General features: G+C 45.8%; 1 protein-coding gene across 2 annotated transcripts in view; it reads right to left on the bottom strand.

The window, feature by feature from the left end:
• LOC144128955 (fat-like cadherin-related tumor suppressor homolog) overlaps positions 1–19862 on the bottom strand; it is a 79542-nt gene extending 59680 nt beyond the window's left edge. For both annotated transcript variants that reach the window (XM_077662786.1, XM_077662785.1), the window contains exons 1-11: positions 19739–19862; positions 18411–18607; positions 15446–18352; positions 15259–15394; positions 14347–14870; positions 9610–9750; positions 7411–7615; positions 6060–6199; positions 5549–5712; positions 3058–3383; positions 1306–1971 (exon numbers count right to left, since the gene is read on the bottom strand). In XM_077662786.1, the coding sequence (XP_077518912.1) occupies positions 1306–1971; positions 3058–3383; positions 5549–5712; positions 6060–6199; positions 7411–7615; positions 9610–9750; positions 14347–14870; positions 15259–15394; positions 15446–18352; positions 18411–18587 (5386 nt within the window). In that variant the 5' untranslated portion in view covers positions 18588–18607; positions 19739–19862. The remainder of the gene's footprint in view (positions 1–1305; positions 1972–3057; positions 3384–5548; positions 5713–6059; positions 6200–7410; positions 7616–9609; positions 9751–14346; positions 14871–15258; positions 15395–15445; positions 18353–18410; positions 18608–19738) is intronic.
• Between the last annotated feature and the right edge of the window lie 3740 nt (positions 19863–23602).

Genomic DNA, 23602 nt, shown 5'->3' with positions numbered 1-23602 from the left:
AGTCTTTTTTTTTTTTGGTAAAACAATGTGGCATCCCTGCGAGGTCAAAAGTCGTGTAGTTTATCTTGGCTTTTAGTTAGCACAAGCAGTCGATTTGCCAGTAATTAACACACAAATAGTTATATTACAAAATGTAACAATGCGGAGCTTAAACAACTGTACCGCCACACAAAAACATGAGTGGAAGTTTAGTTCTAAAAACTGGCCTCTCATGTTGTCATTGCGCTCTGGGTCGAGCGAAATGGTGGCGAATCATGTGGTTTACGTACTGACAGCAACAACGGAACTGCCACTGCACCTTCACAGTAGCCAGTACACATTTTTTCATGACGCTTATCCATGGTTTTGTGCCTCCTTACAAGAAGTGGAAAACCCTCCTTCACCATGTAACAGCCTTAAGCTTGCAGTGACAGTGAGTAGTAAACAGCACTATGCTAGCAGACAATGATAGACTAGTGTATTCAGCAGGAGGTCCCCCCCCCCCCCCCCCCCCATCTCCCGTCCCAGCTTTTGCATTGGAATAATATCTCCAAGCAGTCTGCTCTGTTACATGTATAATAATAAAGATTTGATAGGTTGATTGAGAGCTTAGCAAGAAGATGGAGCTTCCTGGTCTGCACATGTATCTGAGGCCACAAAGCAATGCCTCAAAATGCATGACTGCTCTACTTAATCCAACAATCTGACTACCCAAGTCCCTGGCTTCTACTTTTGGTTAATTTTCACTTGTAACCGAGTGTAATTGGTACTCAAAAGCCAGCAAGCTGTAGTATACATATCAGTGATAAACCAGATTGTAAAAATTAATTTCTGCATACTTTTATGACTTTTTTTAGTTTTTTAGTTTAAGCCAAAAATTCCAACCACTAGTTATGTTGTACATGATGAATTTATTGAGTTAGGCTGCGTTGACCAAAGAATGGCCAAAGACGAAACCGAGTGGAGATGCTTTGCACTTGAGAGCAGCAGAATTGAAGCCCAGGTTAAGCAGTGCGATTCATAAAAAATACCACTTGGCACGACATGAACTGAGCACAGAGGAGGAGACAAATTTTGATCGCTCGCGACTGGTCTTCCCTATCCTAAAACACTGCAATAAGGACTGCTCTTAAGAACTTTGTAATAGCAACTTTCCTAGATGTGCACAACAAAGGCACATGAAACTGATGCCTCTGACAGCCCGACTAAGCATGACGCAAAATGCATCTTTATATCTTTCAATTTCTCTTTTTGTTGCAAGTATTTGAGCTTCCATATCTAGGACTCAGTGGAAGACTTTTTTTTTTAATGTGACTGTGAACAAACCTGTGTTGGCGTCGATGCGGAACAGCCTGCGAGCCCAGGCCTCTACGATGGAAAATGACAGCTGTGCATTGAGGCCGGTGTCTTCATCCTCAGCCACCACCACCAGAGGCTGGCTGTACCTGAGAACTGCACTACCCGCGGGGGCCGCTTCGCTCACGGTGCCTTGATACAGTAGCTGCCGGAAGCGAGGCGCATGGTCATTACTGTCGAGCACACGTACTGTCACATGACCCTGGGCCATGGCACCGGCCAGATTGATGGCACGCACTGTCAGGTTATGCACAACCGCCTGCTCATAGTCTAGGACTTCATCGCCTGTGGAAAGCACGCCTGTCACTGGATCCAACCGGAAGTGGCTGCCAGCCCCTTGCTGCAGCTGGAAGAAGACAGACGAGCTGCTCCGCACAGTGAACGCCAGCAGAAATGCTCCGGCTGGCTGGTTCTCGGCCACCTCAATGGTCTGCTCAGCAGGCTCAAAGTTGGGCGGTGCATTGTCTGCCAGTGTGACGACGACGTGCACTGTTGCTGTGGAATTGAGTGGCGGCTCCCCGTGGTCCATGGCACGCACCATCAGGAAGAATTCTGGTTGGGTCTGGCGTGACAGTTCCCGCGCAAGCGTCAACAGGCCCAGTGTGGGCTCCAGAGAAAAAGTGGAGCCTGTGTTACCTGCATGACCAAGCACTATATCTTACTTCCACATACAAGCCATTCTCCAAATTAGGGCACAAATATAATGCATGAAGAATGCATGTTTCCTTACGAATTCACAAGTCATACTGTGTAATAATGCCGTATGCTGCCACATATACCGCATTTACTCGCTTAATTTGCACACCTTTTTTCCTAAAGTTACGGCTTCAAAAAGGGGGTGAAAAAATTTGTGCGGACATTTCACGAACACACCCTAAAAACTTTACACAGGTCATAACATTCAATGTATACGGTATATTGCAGAGTTTAAGTCGACCCTGCAACTCGCGCCTCTCGCTGACCAAAAAAAGAAGTAGACTGTAACTTCAAGGGTGTGCTGGAAACCGAAACTGCCAAACGTTTGCTGTTCAGTTTGCCACTACTCAGCCAGGCCGCATGCGAGGGTGCCATTTTATCACTTTGTTTCCATTTTCTCCATTTGCCTCAGAGTGCTAGCTTTGAGATTGTGTCGTTGCATGTATCTTGCGAGTTGGGGGGTCGACGTATAGGAGGCAATATACAGTATGGATTGTGTGTTACGATCTTTGTAGAGTATGTTAGGGCGTGTTTGTGAAATATACACATAATTTGTGCACCCTCTTTTGAACTCTTAATATGAAGAAAAAGTGCACAAATTACACAGGTACATACAGTATGTGTGGTCGACATAAAATTTTAAGTACAGTAAAAGCTGAAGAATGCATAAAAAAAGGACAAAACCTACCACGGTGCATGTACTTCCTCCCAGCTTGAGCACGCACGCAGCCTTTTAGCTTATGAATAATACCAACCAACTCAATGCACTGCACAAAATGCAGCACTACAGGTCATGAGACAAAAAGTGTTCATGTAGACTCACTACCAAGCAAGATGATTCTATGATTTCTTAATCTCATGAAACAAAACAGCAATAAGGCATATGCAAGTGCTTCCTTTTTTTTGAAATTCCCTTTTTTAGTCTAGTTCAGTACAGTGTCCTCTCAAACTCTTGCCAGTAACTTTTGACCACTTGTCTTACACAGAGTATATCTAAACTTCGAGAACTAATAACAAGCAACTCACCAGAGGCTATGGCAAAGGTGAGCAAGGCATTGCGTCCCCGATCGCGATCCAGTGCTCCGAGCTGCAGCAGAGCAGTACCCGGAGTGGCGGTCTCTGAGACGCGCACCTCGTACCGTGCTTGCAGGAACTCGGGTGCATGGTCGTTGTGGTCAGCAACCAGCACCAGAACACGGGCAAAACCACGTCGCGTTACAGATCCGCCCGCGTCCCGCACTGCTACCGTCAGCATGTGCCGCTGTGACGCCTCGTGGTCAAGCTGCTCTGCTAACGACAGCAAGCCCGTGTTCGAGTCGAGCCGAAAGTGGAATGCACTTGCCACTTGGCCACTGCAGAAGAAAAGTGCACCTGAACTTCACACTAGTGCACATTTTCAGGCTTGCTGGCTGTGTGTTAATAGAACTGTAATTCAAAAAGCCCACAGACATGACAAAAAGATATGCAGCGCAGCAACAGTTAATTAAAAGGTTAGTGAGAGCAAACTGCAGTTTGCCTGCGTCAATAGATTACCGCATTCTAATGACAAAGAGATTAATCTCATTGAAAATGGAACTTTTATAAGCTAGAAGAGACCAAAAACTGAAATACAGATATTGCTACCATCGGCTGTGTTTGTACGTGAACTATGGTTATGCCAGAATTCTTTTTTTTTTTTTTCACGCAGATTCCCAAGGCTGGGCTACATTGCCATCCACTTCCAATCGGTGGTTACAGAATCTTTTTTCAGCCTTGACATCACAAGTTTGAAATGAGTGACATGAAAAAAATTGTTACATTTTTAAACCCATTTTCTCAGCAACAAATGAGTCTTTTGCTGCAAAACAAATATCAACTTAATTAACAAATAGTACCATAAAATCGATTTTTACTCTCAATAAAATTTGAATGGAGTTATCCTCAATGTTGTTTTGAGTACAGTTAAGGTTATTTATAAAAAACCAGAGAGTCCCTTGGATTGGGTTCGTTGTATCCGAGGTCCGTAGCAAGTGGACTTCCCATGATACAGCCAAAAATACCAAGTCGGACGGGGTGAGTTTTTGATGCACGTCTGCTTGCTGAAATTAAGACCCTATTATGGCACTTTGCAAGCTCTTTAGCGCAGTCGCATGCTTCTTACAGATACGCTTAGTGCCAACAAGCTGGTTTAGGGACAAGATATAACTAATCGCGGTGGAAGCAGTCATGGTAGCAGGTGGTAGTTGGCCTCATTTTCATCATCTTCATCAGATTCCTGGTAGTGCGAAAGTTCTCGTAATTCGTACACTATTGTTTTCGTTGGTGTCTGGCTTTCTGATGTCAGCGTCATCATTAGCACCAACGAAGTTACCCCAGGCAACATCAGGTCAGGCCAGCTGAGCACTGATGACGCATTGCCACAGACTCACACACCTCCGACAACATGCTGTTTGAAAGCATCCTCTAACATTCCTGGGTCCTTAAACGCTGCCTTATGAAAGAAGTTTTTGATGCACACAGCAGTCATTTCCATCCACAGGACCTTATCATTCCATGGCTGGCAACAGAGAAATTCGAGCTGGGAAATCGCGGCACCTGGTCGGTCAATTTCTGTCAGTACGCGCTCATGTCTACAGGACATGCATGTGAGTTATACCGATGTCAACTCTTGCTCATTGCGTTTCGTGGCAGAAGAGCGTGGTCATCGCAGTGAGCAAAGACACGTAGTGTGCTGCACAGTTGTCAAGCAGGAGCAGGACCTTCCGATTTCTTTCGCCATGTCATAGTCGAACTCAACAAGCCACTCAGTGAACAAGTCACCTCTTATCAATAAGCACCTTCTATGCTTAAGCCTAGTGGCAGGTTCATTGATTAAAAAAAAAAGTCACACATCATTCAGGCCTTTGTGTGCGCTTGTAGCGTATGAAAGCGTAGCTTCCAAAGCACTGTGCCTTGCGAGTCTTCCCGATGATAAAGACGACTACAGGCCGCTGCTGTTCATGTTCGTGGACAGAAAGCCGTTAACACAAAGCTTACTGCACTTTCCACCAGCGTGTTAGGCATCGCCATTCGAGGCATGAATTTTTGACGGCCCCATCTTGTAAAAAGCTTTGTTGGTATTCCATATGTCCTGCATTTCTTATTTGTTAAGTATTTTTATTCTTGATTTTTGGGTTGCAGCTTTATTTCCATAGGAAATGCGGTGACATGGAGGCTAGGAGACACTACTGCTTTCTGCTTGTTTAAGAAGCGGTGGTTTTCGACTGCGGAGCCTTGTTTACAGCACCTCCTCATTCACCGTAACCGAGTTGAGCAGCCACAGGTGTTCGTTGCATCTGAGACCCAATGCCACTGCCCTAATATATATATGACAGCACCACCGCCCTTGGTCGTAATAAGCAAGCATTTGTTATAACTGCGGCCGTTATAAGTGGTCCTGACTGTATAAACTCGTTAATGATGGCAATGACCAGGACTTTTTTGTTTCCAATGCTGCCCTATGCAGACCTGAAAAAGGAACACATGTTCAGTATCTTGCCTGTTGTGAATGCTGTAGAAGAGACGTTGGTCCTCATCAGCGTCTGCAGCTGTCAGCTGCAGAATCTCTGTGCCAGCAGCTGTGCTTTCGGAGACTTCCACCTGGTACAAGCTCTCCGAGAAAATGGGCCAATTGTCATTGGCGTCTAGGACTTCCACATGTACCTGCAAAAATCAAGAGCCCTACATTCAGACATCAGCACACTTAACATCAGCACAACAGAGGGCCCATATGCCAAGTCATGTGAGAGCATGGCGTGTTCATGCAGCATTGCACGGGTTCCAACTTGTGATCTTCATGTGGAAAAAAATTGAAATATTCATGTGCAAAACATTTGAAATATTCATATGCAAAACAAACGTTGCTGTACCGTCACAAAAAAACAATATTACAGATTCTCCAATAAGTCAAGTGAATTATATACCTAATGCATGCCTGCAAATCAAGAAAATGAAAACTTAATGAACTTGTCAGCTATGCCAAACATCCATAACAAGCACAGAAGCCTCACCGTGGCTGTGGATTTGGCAGTGCCATCAGTGACTTCGACAGTCAGATTGTAGTTGGAGCAAGCTTCTCGATCCAGGGGTCTTGCCAACTTGATGAAGCCAAGCTCACAGTCAATCATAAACTTTCCTTCATCATTCCCACCTGAAATACACAGACAGACTCATCATAAATAAAGCACACATGAGAATGCCCTCCATAAAACAGAAATGTGCAGTTTTACCTCTGAAACACTTCTTACTAATTGGTACTCCAAGTCTCCAATGCAACATAATCTAGAAGTAATGCAAAGTTCTGTTGCTCACATGTACCGTGCACTAAGATAAATTTTGCTCTTGTAAATGTATAAAATAGGACCAACGCAAACAAACTTACTTTCTTGAGTCAATTTCATAACAAAAAGTTACTGTACTGCCAGCACACAAGCTATCCTGCCAAGAAATCCAAAAGAAGGGAACACAGCTAAGGTTAATAGTAATTAAAAGAAGGTAATGCAGACAAAGCCACTTGCTAAACAGAAGACATAATTTTGACTTTAGTCCGAAAAGCTGAAATTTGGATAAAGCATGTCAACCACCGGTTTTTAACGAATGATGCCATTAAAAATTTCAACCATGCCAATACATTTCACCGACAGGTGTAATCTCCAAGAATAAAACACCTCAGCATACTGCTTTTAGGAACATAATACACAGTCCACCAGTGCATGATGGACACACACCAGTGAAACTGTGTCTGCAGTGCAAACCTAAAATGTTTCCAAGCAGCTTTCCACAGACTTTCAAGAAGTGAAATCTAGCAGAGCCACAGCAAACTTTCAGCAATGCTTGAAACCTGTTTGTCACTGTTTTTCACCGGCCAGAGGCCATAAAGCGTCTGGCAGGTGGCCCAAAAGGCTGCGGGCAACCTGGCAGCAGGCTTTATGGCCAACTATGCAAAACACTTTATACCAAAACACTCTATGGCCTCGAGTGGGTTTTGAGCCCGAGGGAAGCGCGAACAGATCAGCTTCGCTGGTCACTGCATTAGACCACTATGCTGTTGCCACAGCCGAACATCCCGAGTGTTTAACTTCCTATCTCTTGCGTTGTGCTTTGGATGTCGTCTTCATCAACTTCGATTCGTGTGCAATGGATCCAAAACACACTGTTATCGCATTACCCTCTTAAACCGAGCCTCAAACCGAAACTGAAGTGAAAACCGAAGTGCAAGCTCAACTAATTTGCATTTGTCCTAATCATGCCAAATAATTCGTTATTCTTTTTTCCAAGAATTTAGGCCTGGCTAATCCACCTTGAATGACCAAAAATAACATGACAATCAGTTTGTACTGACGCATCGCACGAATGCCTTACCTATAAGGCTGTACCACAGGTGATCCCCATCAGGGTCAGATGCACGCACAAAGGCTACCAGGTGGCCCACAGGGTCCGTCTCCAGTGTGGGTGACACCTCCACCTCGTGCACGACTGGCGCATTTTGTGATGCAACCGGCCGCGACACCACATGTAGCTGCACACGTGCACTGGCTGGCCAGCTTCCAGAGTCAGATGCCTGTACCTGCATTTTTGAATTGAACTGAATTGAAGTTTATCTGCATCAAGCATAAAGTACACAACCCAGGAGTCATGAGGAAAAGGTTACTACAAAGGATACCTTGACAGAGCTTCACGCCGCCAGCATAGGTCACAGTGCAGCAGCTTGCTGCACTGTGACCACATCAGAGCGGATGTTCACGCCATACCTCTAGAGCCTAGTCTCATGTTCAGGATTTCTTAGATCCTATATTGCATCAGCCACAGACCACATGCTTCAAATTCCACACACATTTATTGTTGTACATGCCAATTCCTCTTTCATGTGAACAGTACAGGAATGAAATAGGTCATCTGTGACTGTTCTGGAGTGCAGAAGGCAGAAACATTACACAGCCAGATTACGAGTGCAGCACACTGTGCAGGTTACATAGACATCTCTGATACAGTACACACTTTCTGTTGTGCTTGCTGTCCACTATATTAGCCTAGGCACCCCTGTCAAATCTGGACTACCATGAAATTCCACATAAATTAATTCAGGGTGCATCATCACATGCGCAATATCGCGTTGCATATTTTTAGAATGTGTTGACTGTTACATGCAGGGAAGTTCACCTCCATCTCATACTCACTGTGTATGAGACAACCACTCGTATAACAAATAAAACTTACAAGAAATATGACCACTATGCTTTATTATAAAGCACATTAAAGAAACCTGGCACTATGCTTTATTATAAAGCACATTAAAGAAACGTGGCTCCCAGTGAATTGTGCTAGCGCAGTTTTCTTCACCTCGGTAATCAACAACACATAGCAAATATCCTAATACAGTAGAATCTCAATGAAACGATCCAAGTTGATCCGAATTTTGGGATGACACGAATTCATGAAATGCTTTGGCCAGGGTGCATTGTGTGCAGAAATTTGGATTTTACAAACAATCCCCTGTCCCACTGCGGATGATACAAATTCGCGAGTCATGACTGCAGCCCCAAGCACCAAGTATTTGTGGGTTGTACATAGCTGGCGCAGGGGTCACCATTCGCGTAGTGCAGACCACAAGTAGTTAGTGGCGACTCACAGCTGTACACCATCCATGCCACTATCGCCAGTCGCGTCGTCCACATTATGAGCAGCGAGTGGCGACACGCGACCAGAACTGCGCCAATGTTAAGGGTCAGTGGTGGCACAGCCATAAGTAATACCCGTGAGACAAAAACAGATTTGCGTAAAAACTGCATACGAATTTTGTTCGTTTTGGATTATACGAATTTCGAATGACACAAGTATTTTTTTCGTGATCCCCTGAGATTTATATGATCGAGATTCTACTGCATCATATTCTCCAAGATCTTTCAAGCATTTACAACAGACCCACCAAAAAACATGCAAAAAAGTGTGAACAATGTTAGGCTGGTGTAATGCTAAGTTCTTCCCAAATACTATAAATACATTTACTTCATTCAGTGCTGCATGCTCAGAACGATTTCTGAACCCTGAAATATGCAGGAAATCCAGAATTTATTTTGCAATACCATCAAAAGCCCCAAATGCATCTTCACCCAAGCCAGCTGCACAAGGTTATGGGAGCCAAACATCCTGAACACTGTTGGTGAACCATTTTATACTGCATGTGCCAGATGCCATAGTGAAAACACAGAATGCTATGAATACTGAGATGGGCTCAAGAGCTACTTCAACAAAGCCCGATCAAGCATCACTAAGGGACATTCAGATCTGATGGCCCAAAAAGGTGAGATTACAACAGGCTACAGTAGGCACTCTGTGAAAGTGCCCCTAAAGCATAACCATCATGTCTCGCTTTTGCCATTATATTAGATTTTTGCCCGCTGCAGTGGCTAAGGCATCCTGCTGCTGAGCAAGATGTCATGGAATATGGCACTGGCCACAAAGGCCACATTCACATCGAGGCACTGCCCAATTACAATTACCTGAAAAAAAAAAAAAAGAAACAGCAGCTGACAGGCCACATGGAAGACATTACAAACTTACTGTGAGCTCGTGGGTGTCCCCATCAAGCAGAGACACATGTGCATGGAGCAGGCCAGTGACAGGGTCAATCGAGAACTGCCCAGGACTGGGCATGGAGTAGCTGAGATGGCCTTGCACATCATCAGGGTCCAGAGCCAACACCTGCACACACAAGCATCCTCATCATCAGCGCAGTTACTATGTCCACTGCAGGACAAAGGCCTCTCCAACTCATCGCCAATTAAAGTATGAAATAAATAAATAAATAAACAAAAGCTGTCCACAGCCAGCTGTGGCCGCTTTGTCCCCACAAACTTCTTATCCGCCCATCTGACTCTCTGCCATCTCCTGCTACATTGACCTTCCTTTGGAATCCACTTCTGTACTCGTAGAGATCATCAGTTATTTTTTCTCCACATTATACGCCCTATCCATATCCACTTCCTCTGCTTGATTTCAGCAAGGATATAATTAATTCATATTTTCTTCCTGACCCACTCTGGTCTCTTCCCATCTCTTAACGTTACCGCTGCCATTTTCCTTTCCCTGCCCACTGCGTTGTCCTCAATGTAATTTCAGGCCTCTTTATAAACATCCATGTTTCTGCATCACAGGTGTATTGGCAAGATACAATTACTATAAGAAAGCTATACACAAGCATATGCAGCTATAAACCACAACCAGCACTTTGCTATGCAGTGAAGCTGCACGGATGTATGGCTGTACTTAAGTCTGGACCCAGAAAGCAGCAAAGCTTCATTTTTGCAAAATCAAGCATTGCTACAAACAAATCTATGTGCATTAATGCCTGAACTCAAAGGCTGATGCTCTATGCAATTGCACCATTTAGAAAGGCCTTACGATGCAAATTAAGCATGCTGTTTTTATTTTTTGTATGCAGAGTATGGTTCATGAAGATGGCTTAATGCCTGGTGACATGCCTAGTGAAAACGTGTCATTTAATACGTTATTTAGTTCCAGAAACATTTGTTTCAGGCTGATGATGTTGAAACACAAGAGGCGATTTTGGGCAACGGATATGAGGTGGCAACCAAATTGGGTGCTGCATTCCTGATTGGTTGGTTGTCCAGTAGGAAAATAATTCCTTTTTACTTGGGAAATGAATCTAAAAATCATGTGTCGGAGTATTGTACAGTTTTAGCGTCAAAAACAAACTGCAAAGAAGCACTACAAGCAAATGAAAACAAATAAGAATAATGCTAGGGACAACATTTTTCATTTCGCTTCAAACTACCACTGCTGTTCAAACTGCTAATACCAAGAAGACAGCGAAAAAAAAAAAAAAATTCACAGGGACACCTAACTCTATTATATGTTGGCAAAGCGGTAGCATTAACAGCTGTTGATGTCTTTGCCAGAAATGACACCACCAGGCGAAAGCATTTCCACTGGCTGGAGAAAAGTGATGTCACTTCTGGTCTAATGACTTCACTTCCCTTGAGCCAACTGCCAAATTCTATTACTGACAATGCACATTGGCTCCATGCGGCTTCTAACGCTATTGCATTAAAACAGTAAGTGGACACCATAGGCAAGAATGTGGAATGAAAGGAACAAAAGACAGAGAGTGGGGAAGGGTACGGTAGGGTAGGGTAGGATGGAGTGGTATGGGGTTGGGTACAGACAAGGTAACTTTTACAAATTGAACACCAAAGAGATTCAAAAGAATTACAGACAGGCAAATGGGAGCCCTGCTGAGGTCCCGCCCTTTGCCCAATCAGTGATATCTGTATGCGGAACGATGATACCATCAAAATGCGTGATGGTGAGCTGCTCTCACAAGGCAACAAGGGCATGCAAGCTTCTGCTGCGTGTGCGTAAGACACGGTTCTGATTGAGAACACCCACTCTTGCTCTGGGTAAGTGAAACGAGCAAGTGAAATGTGATTTTGTCTGATTTTTTTTTATTTTGAATTTCTTAAGATAAATAACTTTCATTCACATGCTTCGATTTATATACCATATAATATCATGTAAGGGCTGCACCTATGTATGGGCCGACCCCTTCTTTCTTTTTGACTACATAATCAAGAAAAAAATACAGTTATACCTTTTTCTGAAGTGAAAGCTTCACTACGCTAGGTAAAGCCGAATTCGCAGTGCGCTGCCAGTTGATCTTCAAGTAAGCCAGAGGTCAAGTGTGGCTATAGGCCTTACAATATGTGGTCGCGCCACATGGCCTTTGACCTTTCGATTCGAGGGTAGAGGGCGGTAGAATAGGCCGCAGCACTCACTGGGTGACCTACCTCTCACGATCAATCATTAATTTAACTGCCACCTGCCAGGGTGGCAGAGTGGGCGCACTGCCTATCCAGTGCGCGAAACGGCACTGAACGTTACAGACGCCAAGCCGCGTCTGCTTGCCCGATACCCCACAGCTTTCACTCTCTAAAAAGGTTCAGCAGTAGTTAAACCACAGCTAATTTTTAATTCGTGCTTGGACCGCACATTCAAAATTCACTCCCAAATATGTTAATAAAAATATGTTAATAAAATAATGAAACCTTAGGCAAATAACATATACAGTGCTACTCCCATCTATCCTCGTAGCTGCCACTTCAGTCAGGAGAGTCTTTCGTGATTTGCAATTAATCTCCTGTATGAATTAACAACATTATATGCAATTGGAAATAGGCCTCAGTTCTCTAGTGTGTTAATGGTAAGCAAAGTTAAACTGCACAAAAATTGCCTAGAGAATAACACCATAACGCATCAACACTGCTCCCTGGCAACAAAAACGTAGCAAACATTCTGGCCACACTAAAAAAGAAAAATAACATTACAAAGATTATATAAATTTCAAGAAAATAACGAATAATAAAAAACATGAATATAAAATAATTTACTGGCCTCCCTTTGCCTTTCAGTGCAGTACAAGCTTACAAGCTTTTTGGGGGGCCGATTTATAGGTCATGTTTGGGGGCTTGGGGGACGGGGTGGTAGAAATTTCATTGCGGGAGGTGGGCAAGGAGGGTCTACAAGGAGATGTGATGCCAGGGGAGGGTGCTACACTCTCAGTACTAAGTGTAGCAGCCATGATTTTCTGCTAAATGTAGCCAACAATTTATACCAAAATTCAACTTCTCGCGATAAGACTGCATAAATATCTTTGAATTCAATAAAAGAAAAAGTCAAACTTTCCTCTTACCATCATTTGCTATCTTCAATAGCTAGCACAGCCAGTCTTTCACTGCTGTGACATGACTGGCAAGATTAGACATAGTGTGTAACATGCAAAGTTGACTCGCAATCATGAAGGACGTTTGGTACTGACATGTGGGACTGGAGCATACTGAACAAGCTGCCTTTTGAGAGTGTGCACAAAAAAAAATATCCGAAATACGAGGGGGGAGAAGCTCCTTCCCCTTGCCCCCTCCTTCCGAGCGGAAATGCTGGTATCCGGTGCCTCAAACTGCAAAGAATGGCCAATAAGTAAACTACAAGCGCTGCCAGCCACACTAGAGATGATAAGAAATTTTTACTGAAGCTCAAACAGGAACCTGACCTGATTTCCCCGATTCATTTGAACTGAGCATGCTCGAATAATGCTATTCACCGCACAAAAGAAAAACAAACACAAACACAAAGAGGGAACAAAAAATAAGTTACTGTGGGAGGACTCGGGAGGACTTCAGGGGGCAACAGTTGATGAGGAAGGAAATATAATGCAAATAGTATAAGCAGAACTGCAGAAACGATGCCTAGTGTCAGGTGAAAAGCGGCCATATTCATAGGGCTGTCCACACATGAGAGCAGTTTATGACTGACTGGTGTCTTACCACTGGCTAATATAAATGGCCACTGCAAAGACTGACAAGTAACACACAATCCTTAGAAGAAAACAGCTTTGTGATCTCAGTTTCTGATTGATAGCGAAAGCCATAACCCTGAGCTGTTTAATCAGAAAATAGCAGGGATCGCTGGAATTTCTAGGAACCATAGCCAACACTGCAGTTGAACCTGTAGTCCAGAGAACCATAGTTAGCCCTCCCTTCACACGTGAAGAACCATTATGTGAAATGCAGCATGTACTCCTGCTCATTGAATGGCTCTTCATATGTGAAGAATATGAAGAGTGCCCATCAGGCTCTACAGTGAACATAAGCATTGCAAATTCATTAGTACAGCACTTGTTGCCTATCATCACAACATATTTCAAATAAAGGTTCAACTCATTATAAAGCTGCAATGAATTATTTAATTCAGTTATTGTGAGCTGATTTTGTGTGCGTCAAGAAAGATTACTGCAATATGATTGTATTAAGAAATGCTTTGATCACAGATCCCCCACACCTGAAGAAAACTTTATGCACTAGTGTTACGGATGGTCATGTAAAACCATCATTTTCTTGTTGGCACGTACAGCATTGTACCCTCAGCACAAAAAGCCAAATACATGCCTTGGAGATCTACCACACACAGAGGAATAACTGTGATGTAACTTAATTACCAAGTGAAATGCAAAGACAGCACAATTATTGAGGAATAACCTGAACTCTCTTGTACACAGTGAGCTATTCATGATGATGGAGTGAATACAAGTTCATTCCAGGACAAACTTCAAGCATTCAGACACAGACGAATAAATATTAATTTTTTTGGTCTTTTTGGCACTTGCAACACGGAGCTTTTGACTTGCAGCTCCTTGCTTCTGCCAACAGGCACCAAATTCATGTTACAGTGTATCACAAAAGCATGCTGGCAGTTAAAACAATCATGTGTAAAGGGCAAACTTGCCTGGCACAGAGGTGCTGGTTCCTGCTGGCCATTTGCTGGAAGGACACGGAAGCGGTACAAAGGCTGAGTGAACTGTGGCTCATGATCGTTGACATCGGTGAGTGTGATGAGCACCTGGGTGGTGGACGAGAGCGGTGGCTGGCCGCCATCACTGATCACCACCTCCAGCACGTGCCGCTCGTGCACTTCACGGTCTAACACTTTGGCAGTAGTGATGACACCCGAGCGACTATCGATGGCAAAGCGACCGGCTGCATCATCTGCGAGCCTGAAGTGCACTGTTGGGGAGTCTTCATCCTGGGCAGCCAATGTGAGCACAGACGTGCCTGGCGGGGCGTCTTCTGGTACCGTCACATTGTAGGCTGGCTGTTCCGTGAGGGGAACCTGATCGTTAACATCATTCACAGCCACATGAAGGTCAAGGCGAGCCTCTAGGGGCACAGGGCTGAGGTCACGAGCCACCACAGTGAGCCAGTAGTGAGCGCAGGTCTCGCGATCCAGTGACACCCGGCTCCGAATGGTACCTAGAAGTTAAGGACCCTTATGGAGACAAAATAACTCCTGACCAAAAGTAATGAATAGCTAGAAAAGTTCTTGAAAAGGGCTTAAAAATGAATCACTATAAGTATGTAGAGTGATTCATCCTGCTAAATTATCCAGCACATTATAAGTGTAAAAATACACTGCTAGATAAGTGAGTACCTTGGAGGCACCAGGACTTAAGAAGTAGCATTTTGACTATAGAGATGAAAAAATGCTGGTTACACAATGAATCGGAGTGGGAGCCTTTTTGCATGCTTCACCACACAAAGGTATCATTAAAGTGACAGAAGTGCCAGTACATATATTCACATGTGCCCTCTCAAAGCTACATATAGTTAAGAATGGACAAGAAATAAACTATATACACACCATTATCATCCACGCTGAAAAGGCCCAGGCCGTTGCCACTTGTGATGGCGTATGTGACACCGTCTTCATCTGTAGCTGCCAAGGTGGTAACAAATGTTCCTGGGGGCTGGTTCTCATCCACGCTGACACTGGACACCTGCAAGACACCATGATTGGCCCCTGCCCTCACTCTTGCCTTCGCTCTCACCTGTTCAGGAAAGACTGGTGAATGCAGATTCTCGTTGACATCCTGTACTTCGACGATTAAGCTCGCCACACTACTGAACGGTGGGTCACCACAATCCTGAGCCTGCACGGACACGTTGTACAGCCGTAGTGTTTCAAAGTCTAGCGATGCAGCCAGCCGAATAAGGCCAGTGTCAGGATCGATGTCGAAGACACCAGCATGCTGGCCATCCAGAGAGTATTGGACCCTGCCATTCTCTCCAAAGTCGGCATCTTCAGCATGCACAGATGTCACCAGGGTGCCCACAGGCAAGTCCTCACGGATCCTGACCACGTAAGGAGCAAGGGCAAAGCGTGGTGCATTGTCATTAACATCCCTAAGCACAATGCTGACAGTGGCTGTGGAGGAGAGGGGATCCTGAGGAGCCTTGTCTGCCACAGTCACAATAAGTAGGTGCTTGTCATGGCGCTCCCGGTCAAGCGGGCCATGTACGGTCAGCAGACCTGTCTGGTCATCTAAGTGGAATTGCTCAGAGTCTAGCTGGAAATGCAACTCTGCATTAGGCCCTTGATCCCTATCAGATGCCCTAAGCCGAGCTACAGATGTACCATTAGGTGCGTCTTCGTTGATGACAAAGTTGTAGGCAGACTTCTCAAACAGCGGAGCATTGTCGTTGACATCAAGCACCCGAATAAACAATGTCTGTGAACTAGATCTAGGTGGCTGGCCCTGATCATAGGCCGTTACATTAAGTAAGTGGGAAGAGGCCAGTTCGTAGTCGAGAGGGGCAGTCAGGAGAAGTGCCCCAGTCTGCATGTCCACACGAAAGCAAGAATGCTGGTCACCACTTGATATGGCATACACCAGGCGGCCATTGTAGCCATGATCTTGATCTTTGGCTTTGACATAGCCCAGCACTGAGCCAGGGAGAAGGCTCTCATTCACAGAGAGATCATCAGGCCAACTCAGTTGCGGGCTGTGCCGGTTTTCCAGAAAACTGGCCGCAGTTGGCTCTCCGTGGTCAAGCATTTTGCCTTGGGCATTGTTCCGTTCGCAAAGCTGCAGTTGTCTTCGAAGCTTGTCAATGACGCCAGCATCTTTGCATTCCACGGATGCTTGCTGACCCATTGGCCGTACAAGTACCATCATCACATCAGCAAAGTGGTAGCCATCTGTTGCTGTCACATTCACACGGGCAGGCTTGCGGAGTTGACACGCTAGGCTGAGCACACCTGTGCTGGTGTTAAGGTGGAAGCAAGTGCTATCACTGCTTGCCTCCATCTTGTAGTGCACCCTGCCAGTACCACCATCATCAAAATCCACAGCCGAAAGCGTCAAGACTTGGCTTCCAGCAGCTGCCTGCTGCGACACAGTAGCAATACAGTCAACCTTCTCAAATTGGGGCCTGTGGTCATTGACATCTCTCAGTGTCACCATGAGAGCCATCTCTGCCTGCCGCTGGTAAGGTGCACCCCAGTCAGTGGCACGAATGCGTAGCGTGTAGCTGCGGCGCATTGTCTCATAGTCCAACACCTCAGTCGTAGACACCTCACCGCTAAACGGATCAATGCTAAAAGGCACTGTGTTCAGGTTGACCAAGCTGTAGCTTACGTAGCCATTTTCTGCTTCATCCTCATCGTGGGCATGAACAGTGAACACCTTGGTCCCCACTGGTTTGTTTTCCTCGAGTAAAATCTCTGCGATGCTGGGATCAAAGACTGGGGCGTGGTCATTGAAGTCAAGTACTCGGATGGTGACTATGGCGACCGCCTTGTGACGCGCACCTCTGGCTGCACTGTTGGTGACACTAACTTCCAAAGAGTAATTAGCCCTGGCTTCATGGTCAAGCCAGTGGGCTATACTGAGCCTTCCAGTGGCTGGGTTCAGTGCAAAGTGACCATCTTCATTGCCTGACTCAATATGGTAAACAAGGGGCACTGATCCAGCCACACCAGCCTTGACCTGTACCAATGGTGTGCCTGGTGGGGCTTCCTCAGATATCTCTGCCTCATAGTGAGAGCGCTCCAACTGAGGGACCACATTATTCAGCTCAGAAAGATTGATGGAAACCTTTTCATCAGTGAACTGAGAAGGCGTGCCTTGGTCCCATGCTCTCAGTGTCAGTGTGTAGCCCCTAGGGTTCAGCGGGCGCCGTGGGTCAATACGAAGGCTGTATTCACCAGGCTGCGAGCCAGCGACTACTGTAAAGTGGTCATCAGCATCCCCATCCACAATGTCCAGCCCACCAATGGTGCCATGAATACCAGGGTCATCATCTGTCACCACAACCACAGCCCATACCTCAGGAGCCTCCACAAGTGCATGGACATGGCGCACAAATATGGCTGGCCTGTGTCTGTTGACTGGCTCCACACGTACCACTACTTGTGCTGTACTTGACTTGAGTATGCTGCCAGCCTTGGGCTTGGGGCCCCTGTCTTCAGCCACCACAGTTAGCTGGTGAATTGGTTTTCTTTGGAAGTCAAGCGGCCGTGTCAACAAGATTGTTCCCATCGTCGGATGGACAGCAAACTGCCGTGAAGGTTCCAGCAGACGGTAGTAGATCTCCCCATTGACACCAAGGTCTGGATCATAGGCATTCAACTTTACCAGGACATGATGCAGAGGTGTGTCTTCAGGCACCGTGGCATTGTACACGGTGGGGAAAAACAGTGGGCTGAGATCGTTTTTGTCGGTCACCTGTATCAGCACCTCACAGTGGACATCAGGTAGGCGCCTATGTCCCAACGTGTCATGTACTGAGCCTTTCACTCGCACACGGTAACTATCCTCATATTCACGGTTCAAGGCCACTGTGCTTGTGCTCTCAGAGCGGGTCCGTATCAGGAGGAGCCAGAAGTCACCCACTAGTCGGCTTTCAGCCTTGAACTGCCGCTCCTTGTCGCCAGCGACAATCTTGTAGCGGACCTGCATCCAATAAATCATTAGTATGAGGCCTGCATTTCATCCACACAGAATGACTCACCTGCAGGTGAGAGCTGTCCACGTGCACACCCATCTTCTCGCTTGGCTGAACATAACGCTTGGATGCAGAGTTCTCTGGAATGCTGGCCCTGTACAGGGTGCGTGTGAAGGCCAGCCGCTCGCTGCCTGCCACTGGCCATCCCGCCACTAGCAGCAGCAGCAGCAGCTGCAGGCCCATGGTCACCTAGGCATGTTCAGCTGCAAAACCAGCTCATGAGTTTACTTCACGCAATGCAAACTTACTGAAAACAACACGTAGCGTGTTGAGCCGAGTATGCGGTGTGTAGCGATGCTGATCATATTAGAAAGCAGCATTAAAGACGCGTTGGTTATTGTAACTAGCTGAATGAACACGAAAAGCGAAGCAAATGGACAGGCACGCTTACGCGAAAGCCGCTCGCACGAATCGCGTAGGCGCGCGACTTCGGATTGCTCAATTAAACAACTAAAAAAGATCGAAGGAACTTATTCCGGAGTTGATAGGAGATATTATAACCATGATTTGCCGTCGCTGATGCGTCCTTTCGCAAATAAAATCGGCGAGAAGCCGAAGACCTGAGACTACATGGCTCAAACTATGGGAAATCAATTTCGATCCACAATTGGGCAGGCCAGGTTTTGCTGTGCAGCTGCACGGTTTATTAAAAGGTTGCAGTCGATACGGCATCATTCCAGACTGCGTATGATTAATTCCAATGCATAACGCATCAAATGCTTCTTCAAAGGCAACCGGATGAGCCGAAAAGCGAAAGAATGCTGCGAACACCAGCGAAAACACTACTGTCAACATTGACCCAGCAAAGTTTCGGTCCGTAGTATGAAATTCAGATGATCGAAGCCGCGACTGAAAATTATATAAACGAGAGCACAAGGAACGAGGATCTTGGCGAACACATAGGAACATCACACAGCCAGGCAGACACGCAGACATGATGCATGTCATATAAACACAGCAGCACGTTGACCCACTAATCGGGAGGTGAGCAGCCTGTCAGCCTCCACGGCCTCAGATCAAGAGGCACTCTGCCGCAAACTTGGATCGTTCGCGGATGACAAATCATTGTTTGCAAACGTTCAACTGAGCGGCTTTTCGGGGTCGAAAAAGAAGCACGGCGAAACCGGCGAGCACTTATATCGCGGAACACGCGTGCGGCAAAGCTGTACAGCGCGCGCGGGGCCGTTCAAAACGGGAAAGGCTTCGAGGAGCGAGCCAAGGGATGCCAAGACTGAGAGGTAAGCGCTGCCGTTTGGAAGGATGGCGTTTAAGCGCCGGGTGGCATGTTTCAAGATAAGGTCCTGGCGCCTGTAACAAGGAGCGCAATGGCCCACCTGTGTGTCTCTTTCGCTGGCGCCGGGCGCGGTCACAAAGCGGCACCAGTGGTGGCGGCCGCTGACCTCCCTGATGCTGTCCCGATGTTGCCGCTGCTGTCCGCTGCATCCTCCCTAGATTTCCCTAGCCATGCGTACCAATTGACAGTGCGCAAGCCATGCGAGCGGTGCACCGCCTTCGTGGTCACGTGGCCATCTAGGGACTGCCGCGCCTGGCGTAGTTCAGCTCGAAGTGGGCGCAGTAGGACGGTTGTGGGCATGTGTGGGCAAGTCTCGTTCATGATAATCTGCGGGCACTACGGAAACGACGGTATTATTACAGTTGCTAACAATGTTTCTACCACGTAGGCGGCCGTCCAGACGCGCCACAATGCCAGCATTAACTCTGGTCAAGCGTGCAGGTCAGCACCTCCAAGGCTGACTGACCGGTTTTTACTGTGAGAATAAAGAGAGAGCAGAGGTAAGCGCGTCCTAAGGGATAAATGATCTGCGAAAAATAAAAGCGATGAGCGCATGAAGCCTGCCCTTGTGCTGGCAGATTTGAGCTGAATGTTTATCTGCACAGTTACTGTACCTGAAATTCATTCAGTTTTTCACAAAATTAATCGTAACAGCGAATGTCGTTCGTCCATGAGCGGGTCGTACACTTAGTTTCGCCGAAGCTGTTGCCTTCACCTCGTGGGTGTACTGCTTATAACTCTAATGTAACGAGAATTTTTTCTTCCACATAATAGAAATGATGCACTTGTCTTTTTGGTAAAGAAACTGAGTCACCCTCGCGGCATTATCGATCGAATCACTTTTCCAGATCCGCGCCGGCAGAAGGGGCCCGCTACATCATGGTCGCGCGCGACATTCCAGAGACCCTGCAGGGCTAACCCACGGAGTAGCCGGCGCTGCTGCCAACCATCTATTAACATCTCCTTTTATATCCATACCAATAAAAAAAAAGTGTCAGAAGTATATGTGCGCATGAACTGTACCAAAAATTCAAGAACAGAAACCATTTTTGTCTCATCGCAACTCTTCGTTAGTAAATTGAGTTTATCTGAAGAGCGAGTGCCGTAGGCAGCTAGGTCGAGTACGTGACTTCGTCTAGTTTTCTATGGATGGGAGTGACCTAAATACCGTAACTGTAAAAACGTCAGCAACTCACAAACTGCCAGGAGCAAATGTTGGTTCAAGGCGCGTGGCTTTTGGCGCTACGTTTTTGGCTTTTGGCGGCATTTAGCTTTAGAACGATGTTACAAAATTATTGCGTAAGTTGCAGAGCCGTTACATTACATTGGAACGCTATGTTAATGGTAAAGTAACTAACAAATAATTAAATTATATTTTCGCGGCAAACATCAATTTATCTCTCAAACTAAACTTTATGCTCTTTTCGAAATGTGTTTAATGCTCCAATCATAACTATTGGAAACCAGCATAACAAATTCTAATCTTGTTATAACGTTCAAACCACAACCACAAAAAAAAACGATATGTTGCAAGCACCGTGGTTGCAATCATTGTGTCTCCGAGATTTTTCCACTGTTTGTGCAGTATGGATGTTTCACTCCCTGCTTTATCCCTTCCTCACGGCGCGGTTCGGGTGTCCACAGAGATAAGCGACGAAGTTACTGCGCCATTTCCTTTCCTCAAAACCAATTTATTTAATTTCAACTATAGTAAAACTTTGCAGTTCGATATCTCACACGGTGCTTCGCATAGACTGCATGTACAGCTCCAAAATTTAATTACAAAACTTTGCATGTTAGCCATCCGCCACCATCTAAGACTTAGGCCATGCTCTCCGTTAAAAAGAGTGCATACGCGAATTGCCCCTTGCTCCTAGCAAAAATGTTGATAGAAGCCGTGGCGGATCAGAGTTAGCGGATTTGGCCCACAGGATAACTTTACCAGCCCAGAGAAAGTTTCATATATGTTGTTTAAATATTTGATTAAGGTGAGGCAACGGTTTTTCTAACTTTTTGGATACGTTTCGGAAACATTAAAATAAACGGCATTAAGACCAATGTATGAACAATTGGCCGAAATTTCTTCGCTGCCTTTCTGGCTAGTACGTACTTAGTATGATTAAACAAAGCGTCTATACAATATCGCCCAAACAAAAAAATCAAGTAAAGAAACTATACAGTGTGTGAAAAGAGGTAAGCTGAGCAAATGTAACCATAGCGCCTCGTTCAGTATGATGCGCGCATGTCGTCCCAGAATTTCAAAGGCCACCCACAAGGCTGGGCGTAGGCTGCGAGCGAACGGTAAACGTCTACGCAGCCGGCTACCACCAAAGCCGCCCGACAGACACACGCATACGGACACATCAAAGCCTGCTAGCATTCAAAAACGAAACCATACTGTATATTTTCCTTTAATTTATGCCAAAGGCACAAAACAAGATCGCCTGCAATCCGAGCTCAAGATTGTGCGGCGGGAACTTTCCGGAAATGGCTACCCCGATGCACTTTGTTACTAGAATTGAAAAGAAATTATTGCAACCAAAGACAACCGATCTGAATAACTTTTCTGACAGCGCAGGTATCCACTTGTTCACGGAATAAGCGAAGTTTTGTCCCGCGTGTTTGCGAATAATGACTTGCGCACTGGGCACGTGCCGACCTGTCAGCTGCGGAACATGCTTGTCAACGTCCAGGACCGCCTTCCAGATATCAACTTCCCCCGTGTTGTCTGCCGGGTTCCTTGCGGCGGCTGCAGTCTTGCATGGTTTATATCGGCGAGACGTGCAAGTTCGCGCTTCGATTCGTGGATCATCAGCGTGACGTCAGAAATGGAGATATCGCATCAAGTGCGCTTGCTGAGCACGCGCATAATTAAGTCAGTACATAAGATTTACCGGGACAACGCCGCAATTTTAGCCAAAGAACGAAATCTGACAACGCGGCTTCTCCTTGAATCATCCTACATCCAATCGACGACCCGGGGCCATATGAACAGCTCAGTAGGAAGCATGCCACGTGTCTACACTATCTATAGGTCACAAACCCATTGTTACCAAGGGACCCGTACGGGTTCCGAAACGTCTGTCTTCATTGTTTGACTTGATCAGTGACTGTAATTTGTTTTTACTTCTGTGCCTGAAGAGACGAATTTTTGTCGAATATCCTTGACTATCATTTGCACAGAGATTCAGAGAGAGCCTTCGTGCAAACACACAACGTACGGAGCTTTAAACACCACAAATATACATAAAAGTTGTTCAAAGTTGGACGTTTAGGATTTTAAAAGCAAACACAAAAGAGGACTACACAAAAAATTCTTTGGAAGCACTTAGATATCTCTTAACTTCGGGAAGGCGAAACCCGTTTCCTCTGTTTTGAGAAATTTTTACCCAAATTATATATCGCGTGAACTTAACATCACGTGACATCACAAGGTGACTTGACCTGGGTGGCGATGTAACGGACTGACGATCACCGCGAGTATGAGCCACTAAAGACTATCGCCTTAAAGCATGCATGTTTATATTGAAAACTTAGAGATAGCGGCGTGTGATGACTATTCTATTTGGTACAAGTTTAGTAACACGCTTGTGTCCCGAGATATGCACGTCTAAAATGTCAGCCCAATCCGTCAAATTACGCAAGCGAGAGCGCGGCACTCAGCATGAAGCTCTTTTCTGGTATGATGCAGCTGTTGGCTATGGCTCTCCGTCCGACAAGCAAATGTGGAGCGACGGGCGACTACTTTTCGTTCTTGGCTAGCGAAAGCGAAGAATGACTGTGCGGGCGATGTGAGGCGAGCACTGCTTCTTTAAGCGACTGCTATTAGAGCGTGAGATAGAACGTAGTGCTGCTTTAGCCTTCGCGTGCAGTCAAGCGCAGAGACACCGCACTGCTGGCCAAG

The sequence above is a fragment of the Amblyomma americanum genome, chromosome 4 (genome assembly GCF_052857255.1).
Source record: "Amblyomma americanum isolate KBUSLIRL-KWMA chromosome 4, ASM5285725v1, whole genome shotgun sequence".
Lineage (NCBI taxonomy): Eukaryota > Metazoa > Arthropoda > Arachnida > Ixodida > Ixodidae > Amblyomma > Amblyomma americanum.
The sequence above is the reverse complement of the archived record's forward strand: the minus strand, read 5'-3'. Positions and strand labels throughout refer to the sequence as shown.